Below are 10,000 nucleotides of genomic sequence, written 5' to 3'. Positions count from 1 at the left end.
TTTGTCTATTGTTTCATGTGTACCAGGTTTCCAAGCAACCGTGCACAGCGTTAGTGAGATATCTATCTATGACACAGCTGTTTCCTGACTGTACAGCTAAACGAACGTCAACAAAAGTCACACACAGTACGCTCAGTCTCTGTCACCTGAAGTGCAGGGATATTTTGCAAAATAAGAAATTTCCAAGCAGAATATTACAAGCCATAACATAACCCAAGTACTGTCAAAAGTTAGGATTACCTAACAGGAAGGAGAAGAAAAAAAAAGTCAGAGAATACCCTAGACTTTTTTTTTTTTTTTTTGTCTAATGGAATATTCCTCTAGTATTCTCCTGAGGGGTGGAATAGAAGGAGCTTCCAGAAAACATGTTCATAAACACATACACAGTATAAGAACATGTCACAACATGAACACAACAGATCAATTACACAGCTCTCCACGGAGAAGCCATCCCCCCCCCCAAGATATCCTTCCATATGAAAAAAATCTCACCACCAGTGTGTTCCAAACGTCACGTTACCGTCCGGAATGTACAGCTGCTCTGTTTTTATCCTCGGAAGTCATTAGAATTAGTATCGAGTTAACCTATTGCAGTTTATTACTTGAGCAATGTTTGATATAGAAGTATGTTACTGAAATTCTTGAAGTTGTGTAACTTCTTAAAGAAAAAATAAAAGCACTGACATTGGGGGGGGGGGGGGTCCCTGCCCAGTCACTGACTTGGTGAGCTTGGTGACATGGTGGAGAAAAAAAAGCTTATGTCAGTTGCATGTTTAAACGAGTAAATGCCATTTAGCATAGTTGTATAAGCGTTTCAGCTGTCAGTATCGTTTAGTAATGTCATGCTTTTGAACAAGAGGTCAATCGTCACAAAGCCACTTTGCTGTCGTTTTGCTGAAATAAGTTCGATAAGTTACTCGGTAGAATGAGATTTGATGTCGATAAGTGCAAAATAAAAGGAAACTTCGCGGTAAAAATTTGGCCTAAAATATGAAGCGGTCAAAACGCCGGTGTGCTGCGCAAGAAACTGATCGGTATTCGGGGAATTTGAATCATTGTGTGGTACCAGTGGCTTGCGAGAGTTCTCTGTGTCGCAGCGTTTGCGGTGCCAAGGCCTTCCTGTCAGAGCGGTCTCAAGGTCATTCCTTTCGATAAAGACATTTATTTATTTATTTATTCATTCATTCTGTGTGAGAAGAAACACAGTTTTGTGGGTCTTTTTATAGTAACAGTTTATTTTCCATGGCCTGACCGGCACATGAGAACTTATCTACTAGCTGGAGAGTTCTAGAATGATTCGCTTAGTTTTAGGAAAAACTGGATGTGATACCACCCGAAAATAACTCCCGATTTCATACCTCAGACCAACAAGATTATTTCTGGGTGAAAATGAAGGGTTTCTGCAGTTTGACTGTTTATCTTTTGATGTAAGATGCTATGCTACGAGAGAATACACGTGAGACGTGACTGTTTAAACTGAGAGGATAACCAGTCATATTAATGAGGAGAGATTTAAAAACTGACCTTTTTGAATGTAACCCCGTGTAACTGGTTTCTGCTTTTCTTACCTCTGGCAATTTTCTGTTTAAAAAAAAAATTTAAAAATCCAAACAAACCAGCACTACAGATCACCGCAAATGCACTACAGGCCTTTTATATGGATGTGTATATGAATATAATAAATATAAAAAGTATATAAAATGAATTACATATACAGTAAAGGGCTTGATCACACAATTTTAAGACTACCTGAACATACCGGCTCTGATTAATATTCATTCAAAATGTGTAGAGCATTTTGGAGGTTACCTAGTGTAGCATATTCAAGTTGATTCAGAATTTCTTCCTCAGTTGCCTATGGTAAAATATTAACCTGGCATTTATGGGCACGTTCTGGAATTCAAAACACTACGAGGTCTGAAACGCATACTTAAATTTGTGAAAAATTTGTTGTCAGTTTGAAACACGTGCATTTAGAGATGAACTCTGTTTTTAGTCAGATCAGGTGGAGAATGCTTCAGTTCAAAAGGTTCAACACAACCCCTGCCATATGATCACAAGTCCTATCTGTGTGTGCGTGTGTGTGTGTATCTGCGTGTGTGTGTGTGTGCGCGCACGTCTCAATATCTGTGTTTTGGCAGTTGGTGGGATTTACACGGTGATCCAGACCAAAGCCCGTTTGACCTGTGAGGAATGGGGGGAGAATTACTTCCTCGTGGGTCCGTACATGGAGTCTAACGTCAGGACCCAGGTCGAGCTGATCGAGCCCAGTAACCCTGCACTCAGGAGAACCATCGACAAGATGAACAGCAGCGGGTGCAAAGTAAAGAAAAACACACACACACACAACACAACACAACACAAATGCAGCTATACTGAGAGCAGCCTCAGTCATGTATCTCTGTTTGTCTGTATCTCTCTCTCTCTCTCTCTCTCTCTCTCTCTCTCTCTCTCGCGCTCCTTCGTGTAACCCTAAACCTTCATTCCTAGAGGTGTGTGTGACTTTGTGTGTGTCTGTGTGACAGTGTGTGTGTGATTGTGAAATCACTGTGGTATGTGTTTGTAAAGGTTAAAGGTAATATTAATATCTAACACTCTGACTGTGGTCTATTTCAGTATTTCTGCTCTTTCAGTAAACAGCCGTAATCTCTTTCTTTCTTTCTTTCTTTCTTTCTTTCTTTCTTTCTTTCTTTCTTTCTTTCTCTCTCCTCTCTCTCTCTATAACTCGATTAATCAGCATGTATATTGGTGCTTTTGTGTCTTTTGATGAGGTGGTTTTTAGGTTGGGGAAATTCTGGGAAGGATATTTCGCCATCCCTCCAAGCATAATTGTGGTTTAATCTGTAGAACCTTGAAAAGACGTCAAACCAAGAAAAAATTCAGCTTCATTTTGGTTTGGGGTTACCGTTGTGCTGCCAGAAATAATTCAAATGTTAAAAAACAAACAAACAAAAAAAACAACAACCGATAAATTCTGTACTGTGTCTCTTTAGGGCATACCTCTAGACCTACTGCAGATGTTGTGGTTAAACACACAACATCAGAGAATATAGCACCAATATTATATAACTGATGTATATTAATGTTTATTTCATCTTTCTTTATTTGTGTTGAAATGCAGCTCTCTGGCCATGTGCACCACCAGTGAGAGTGAGCATTAAATGGAGAGAGCGTATACACAAATTAATCTCACATCTGCTGTAAAAATATGGGCTTCAAATCTTGGATGCTCTGGGATTCTTTTGCTTCCACCGGTTCTGGGGTACCTCCTCAGTTCTGGTTACCTCTCCCAGAAGACTGAGGCTTGACCACAAACGAATCCTCAACCAAGTCAGGGTTCCAAAGCGCGTATAATGTCCACAAAGAAATGGTCCAGAAATGGACCGCGTGTATTTTACAATTCTCTGATGTCTTGTAATTTCACCACGGGTTCTGTTTTGGTCCGGTCTCGTTTTCACTGGGACGTAACGGTCGAGTTTCCCAGACTTTAAAAACTCTCCACCCTTTTGTCTTTCTTTTCTTTCTCGAGGTTTATTTTGGCCGCTGGCTGATTGAAGGCTCTCCGTACGTGGTTCTGATTGACGTCGGTTTCACCGCCTGGTGTCTGGATCGCTGGAAGAGCGAGTTGTGGGAACACTGTGGTATCGGCGTTCCGTGGTTCGACCGCGAGGCCAACGACGCGGTCCTCTTTGGCTTCCTCACCGCCTGGCTTCTCGGAGAGGTGTGTGAGAGTGACCGTGAGGCAGTTTTAGACGGAAATAGACGTGAAGGAATTAAAAGACTTACTATACAGTAATGCAGCGTTGCAAACGCGTAGCTGTTCACACACCAGCTATTTCCAAACACGGTTACTTTAATTATGCAGCAATAATAATTTCAAAGGACTCCTTAAATCTAGTGAGTCTTCAAACTCAGTGACTCTATTCCTCTCTCACATTCAGGGGTTTTGGATTGTACAAGGTTTTTATCAGTGGCATTCACATGAAAACACTTTATTTATAACTTGAATTTATACCTGTTTGTATTTATTTGTATTTATTGTATTTGTTTGTTTGTGTGTGTGTGTGTGTGTCACAGTTTGCGGCTCAATGTGAGGAACCTCCTCATATAGTGGCCCATTTCCATGAGTGGCTGGCAGGTTTGGGCCTGGTTCTGTGTAGACAGAGACACTTACCCGTAGCAACTATCTTCACTACCCATGCCACGCTTCTGGGCCGTTACCTGTGTGCTGGCAATGTGGATTTCTACAACAATCTTTCTGAGGTGAGTATGTATGCGTGTATGTGTCTGGTTGTTACCACAGTGCCGCTGAAAATGGAAGTCAGGCCGAACAGCCGATGAGCCGCTTTTGTAACCGATGATGTCATCACCACTCTCTTGACGCAGTGTTGGCTGACTGGGAAGGGCAGTGCTCTTGACCTTGACCTTTGACCAGCTGTGACCTTGAACCTTTGGTTTAGTCATACACACAGGCAGCGCTGGATTTAGCCAGGGGTGTTTTTTTGGGACTGAGTAAGAGGCTTAATGTAATTTTGTTTTACAGCTCACCGAGCCCCGTGACATCTAACTCTCCCTATTCACTTTTTATTCACTTCAATTTCATTTTGTGAAGCTTTGCTGGAATGGTCAAAGTCCCCTGTAGTTTTGCCAAAAGAAATTAAGATTTACATGTTAAGAAATGTTCTGCTTCTGTTCAGTTTCACAATCACTACATGTACGCTATATGTATATTTTTTTCCTTTTTTCCTCGTTTTATGCGGTGCACATATATATATATGTATATTTGTTTTCCTGAGCTGTTGTCTGTGTGAAACCTGTGTGTAGTTTAACCTGGATAAGGAGGCTGGGGACAGACAGATTTATCATCGCTACTGTCTGGAGCGAGCTGCAGCGCGCTGTGCTCACGTTTTCACCACTGTCTCGAAAATCACCGCCATCGAGGCCGAACACCTACTGAAGAGGAAACCAGGTGACCTCCTTCTTCCTCACTCTCTTCCTCTTCCTCTCTCTTAATGTCTCTCTCTCCTCCTTTTTTCTCTCTCTCTCTCTCTCTCCCTCTCCCTCCTCCTCTCTCTCTCTCTCTCCCCTTTCCTCTCTCTCTCTTTTTCTCTCTATCACCCTCTTTTTTCCTCTCTCACTCTCTCTCTCTCTCACTCTCACTCTCTCTCTCTCTCACTCTCTCTCTCTCACACTCACACATACACACATACACACATTCACATACACATGTACTCACCCTCGTAATGTGATGTTTGAAGAGATCTGTGGACATCTGGAAATGATTTTTGACTGCTGCAGAATTACTTAATAAACCTTGTTTCTTTTTCTCCTCTTTTTTTTTTTTCTTTTCATTTGTGTGTAGAGCGGCAGCTCCTCAGCTCCTGTTGATTGGAAAAGTAAAGTTTGTTTTTTTTTTTTTTTTTTGGGATCCAAACGTCTTTACTGACCAATCCCCGTACGACATAACCGTTTCATTTCAGTTCACTTTCATTCTGTCAAGCTTTCCTGGAATGGTCGTACGCCGCTATAGTGTTGCCTGAATGACTTAACAGAATATTTTAGAGGTGAAATACGATATAAGTTATAACAGAACGCTGGCTAAAGCAGCCTGAGAAAGACTGCGTTCCTCCAGGATTTCATTCTAGTCTTTATCTAAAATTCAGAACCTCACTGGGATCCACGTTGACTCAGACGGATGTGTTTATGTGGTGTTAATGTGAGACAAAACAATAAAATGAAGAAATGAAGAGAATTAACTATATGACTGATAGCTTTGGGTTAGAACATAAATATAAATACTATCTTTATTCAGATAAAATGTGTATCTGTTTTGTCAAATACCTGCATACTACATAAGTTAGACACAAGAAGACTGTCAATGTGTGTATAAAGATCATGACTATGAAATTAAACGGCGATTAAACGATTTAAAAGATCTTTTTTTTTCTTGTCCCACACAGACATTGTGACCCCAAACGGACTGAATGTGAAGAAGTTCTCCGCCATGCATGAGTTCCAGAACCTGCATGCTCAGAGCAAAGCCCGCATCCAAGAGTTCATCCGAGGGCACTTCTACGGGTACACACACACACACACACACACTCACACACACACACATTCACACACACTCACACACTGTCACACACACACTTACACACACACACACACACACACACTGTCTTATGCGTATACGCTACGCTTATAGAAATCCTTTGATGTTTTGTTTTCCTGCAGGCATCTAGATTTTAACCTGGATAAGACGGTCTTCCTTTTCATCGCTGGCCGTTATGAGTTCTCTAATAAAGGAGCTGACATTTTCCTCGAGGCGCTGGCTAGACTCAACTACCTACTAAGGGTAAGTGTGTGTGTGTGTGCATATGTATGTGCCCACTTCACACACAAACCACTTTTATAGTCACTGTGTGTGTGTGTGTGTGTGTGTGTGTGTGTGTGTGTGTGTGTGTGTGTGTGTTTGTGTGTGTGTGTAGGTGAACCACAGCGAGATAACAGTGATAGCGTTCTTCATCATGCCTGCCCGGACAAACAATTTCAACGTCGAGACGCTGAAGGGACAGGCCGTCCGGAAACAGCTCTGGTAACCATGACAACTCCTTGCGAGACACCTACGACCAACCTTGACAGTCACTAAACAAAAAAAAAAACAAAAAACGAACAAACGCCTGAGTACAGCTACATCTGACCAGGCTACAGCAGAATTTTATTTTCTGCCAGCTCTGGGCTGTGTTTCCATAGTTACCGTGAGGCCGTGATAAAGGCCCGCCCACCTCGTGACGTCATCTGTTCTTCTTCTTTTCGTCAGGGACACGGCGCACACGGTGAAGGAAAGATTTGGGAAGAAACTTTACGAATCACTGCTAGTGTAAGTGACTCTATGACAAAGCACCCTCATGAGTTCTCTGAGATTCTTCACTCTGTCTGAGGCGCGAGTTTCTTACTTCACACGAATGTGCAGGTTCCACAAACGCAAATGAGTCATGAATGAGACAGAATCAGCCAAAAGTCCATTAAGAATTTTCTATGTAATACAGCGAAACTCGTGACAAATATTGACGCGAATGCGGTGACAGGTCAAAAGGATTACCAGAAACTGGAAGACCACGTAATCGTGTTTAAGTTTGTCACCGAAGAGAATGTGTACAGAAGTCAGATGTCACCCTTAAGTTATTTCATTCATTCCAAATGGCGAAAGTATTCGTTCTAGAGTCGTTCCCAACAATGAAAGGTCAGGGAAAACAATGTAAGGTATCTTCCTCGCTCTGTCTTTCCCTTCTGCAACATGCTTCTAAAACAGTGTCCAAACCAAAAGAATGTACCGTAATCCTGTCTAAACACTGGAACATTGCCAGAGAGTATACCGGCCATATGCACTCTGCGTAGCTCTGTATCCTGCCCTGTTCTTTGGCCCATTCTGCTGATCCAACGTGATTTTTATAAATAAAGGTTGCTTCACACACACAGGAAACAACATCTGTACGGCTCAAATGGGCAATATTTCTAAAAGTCAGACTATCCTAAAATAATTTAGGTGGTGTTAGCATACGGTAGGGTTAGGCAGTGAGAATAGTAGTAAACACAGGGATTTGTAGAAACATTGCACTGTGTGTGGGGCATTTACGTTGATTTATTTTGAATTGTGCTGCGGTAGCGTATGCGAATGGTAGTTTGTGACGGCAGCTTTGGGATCGGTAGTGTGGAAAGATAGCATTAGGAATGGTTCACCCAAATCTTGTTTTTGTGAGTGACAGTAAATGTAGTTTTTAGGAGTGGTAGTTGGGAAATGTAGTTTTTAGGAGTGGTAGTTGGGAAATGTAGTTTTTAGGAGTGGTAGTTGGTCATTGTAGTTTTTAGGAGTGGTAGTTGGTCATTGTAGTTTTTAGGAGTGGTAGTTGGGAAATGTAGTTTTTAGGAGTGGTAGACAGTGAATATAGTTTTAGGAATGGTAGTCTGTAAATGTAGCTTTAAAAATGGTCATTGTAAATGTCATTGTTCTGAGAGGTAGTTGTAAGGATACGCGTGTGTGAGTTGTGTTAACTGTCGGCCCCTCTCTCCCTCTCAGAGGGCAGTTGCCAGACGTGTCTAAGATGCTGGACAAAGAGGACTTCACCATGATGAAGCGTGCCATCTTTGCCACCCAGCGTCAGTGCCAGCCTCCGATCTGCACTCACAACATGTTAGAGGACAGCACTGACCCCATTCTCAACTGCATCCGCCGCATTGGACTCTTCAACAGCTCCCAGGACAGGGTCAAGGTACGCACACGCACGCACACACACACACATACACACACACAGACTCACAAACACAGACTCACAAACACATACACACACATACACACACACACACACACACACACACACAGACACACACACACAGACTCACAAACACACACACACACAGACACACACACACAGACTCACAAACACACACACACACACACACACACACACACAGACTCACAAACACACACACACACACACACAGACTCACAAACACACACACACACACACACACACACACACACACACAGGCACATGCACACGCACACACACACATGTATTCATACACACACACACACAGGCACATACACACATGTATGCGTACACACACACACACATGCACACACACACACACACACACACGTACACACACGCACGGGCACATGCATGCACACACACACACACACACACCGTGATTCAGTGTTTAGCAGTATGACACATGTGGGTGGACTTTAGAGTTGAGGAGTGTGTGTCTGTGTCTGTGTGCTGGGAAAGAGACTGAAGGGTGGGACCTGTTTTTGTCTCTTCTGGAGTCGTCCTCTGTCTTCTCACTGTCTCCTCTGGAGTCGTCCTCTGTCTTCTCACTGTCTCTTCTGGAGTCGTCCTCTGTCTTCTCACTGTCTCCTCTGGAGTCGTCCTCTGTCTTCTCACTGTCTCCTCTGGAGTCGTCCTCTGTCTTCTCACTGTCTCCTCTGGAGTCGTCCTCTGTCTTCTCACTGTCTCTTCTGGAGTCGTCCTCTGTCTTCTCACTGTCTCCTCTGGAGTCGTCCTCTGTCTTCTCACTGTCTCCTCTGGAGTCGTCCTCTGTCTTCTCACTGTCTCCTCTGGAGTCGTCCTCTGTCTTCTCACTGTCACACCAAAATGGGCTGTTTTTTTCTCACCTGCACTTAACATCAGTAGCAGCGGCAAGAAGAAACATGAGTGTGTTTGAAACCATGAGATGGTATTGGAACAGTATAATGTCTTACTGTTTGATTTCTCTCTCCCTACAAAACACACTCACACACACACACACACACACTATCAGGTGATCTTCCATCCGGAGTTCCTTTCCTCCACCTCTCCTCTCCTGCCGATGGATTATGAGGACTTTGTGAGGGGCTGTCACCTCGGAGTCTTCCCCTCTTACTATGAGCCATGGGGATATACTCCAGGTAATATATGAACACATACACACTTACACACACACACACACACACTCACACTCGCACACACACTCACACTCACACACATACACTCACACACATATGCACACACATGCGCACACACACACACACACACTCACACTCATGCTCACACACACACACACGTCATTATGGCAGGACATAACAGCGATGGTCAATAAGTGATCTGGTTAGATCCTCTACTGCTTTCTTGTGCCCTGGGTTGGGGGTTGGGGGTTGGGGGGGTGTCTCTGCTGTTACGTGTAACCAAACATCACCACCCTGTGTCTCTGTCTCTCTCTCCCTCTCTCTGTCTGTGTCTGTGTCTCTGTCTCTCTCTCTCTCTCACTCTCTCTCTCTCTCTCTCTCCCTCTCTGATAGCTGAGTGTACTGTGATGGGCATTCCATCCATCTCCACTAACCTCTCAGGCTTTGGCTGCTTTATGGAGGAACACATTGCTGATCCCACTGCTTATGGTGAGACTTCTGTGTGTGTGTGTGTGTGTGTGTGTGTGTGTGTGTGTGTGGCTGAGCACAGGT

The 10,000-nt window shown here is 43.4% G+C and overlaps 1 protein-coding gene across 1 annotated transcript in view; it reads left to right on the top strand.

Moving 5' to 3' along the window:
• gys1 (glycogen synthase 1 (muscle)) overlaps positions 1 to 10,000 on the top strand; it is a 15,315-nt gene that overhangs the window by 2,905 nt on the left and 2,410 nt on the right. The window contains exons 3-13 of the mRNA XM_030793448.1: positions 2,142 to 2,323; positions 3,530 to 3,721; positions 4,078 to 4,263; positions 4,825 to 4,969; positions 5,961 to 6,078; positions 6,235 to 6,355; positions 6,489 to 6,595; positions 6,821 to 6,880; positions 8,078 to 8,270; positions 9,325 to 9,451; positions 9,842 to 9,937. Coding sequence (XP_030649308.1) covers positions 2,142 to 2,323; positions 3,530 to 3,721; positions 4,078 to 4,263; positions 4,825 to 4,969; positions 5,961 to 6,078; positions 6,235 to 6,355; positions 6,489 to 6,595; positions 6,821 to 6,880; positions 8,078 to 8,270; positions 9,325 to 9,451; positions 9,842 to 9,937 — 1,527 coding nt within the window. The remainder of the gene's footprint in view (positions 1 to 2,141; positions 2,324 to 3,529; positions 3,722 to 4,077; positions 4,264 to 4,824; positions 4,970 to 5,960; positions 6,079 to 6,234; positions 6,356 to 6,488; positions 6,596 to 6,820; positions 6,881 to 8,077; positions 8,271 to 9,324; positions 9,452 to 9,841; positions 9,938 to 10,000) is intronic.

Source organism: Chanos chanos, chromosome 16 (genome assembly GCF_902362185.1).
Source record: "Chanos chanos chromosome 16, fChaCha1.1, whole genome shotgun sequence".
Taxonomy (NCBI): Eukaryota; Metazoa; Chordata; class Actinopteri; order Gonorynchiformes; family Chanidae; genus Chanos; species Chanos chanos.
This window is presented reverse-complemented; position numbering and strand designations above follow the sequence as displayed.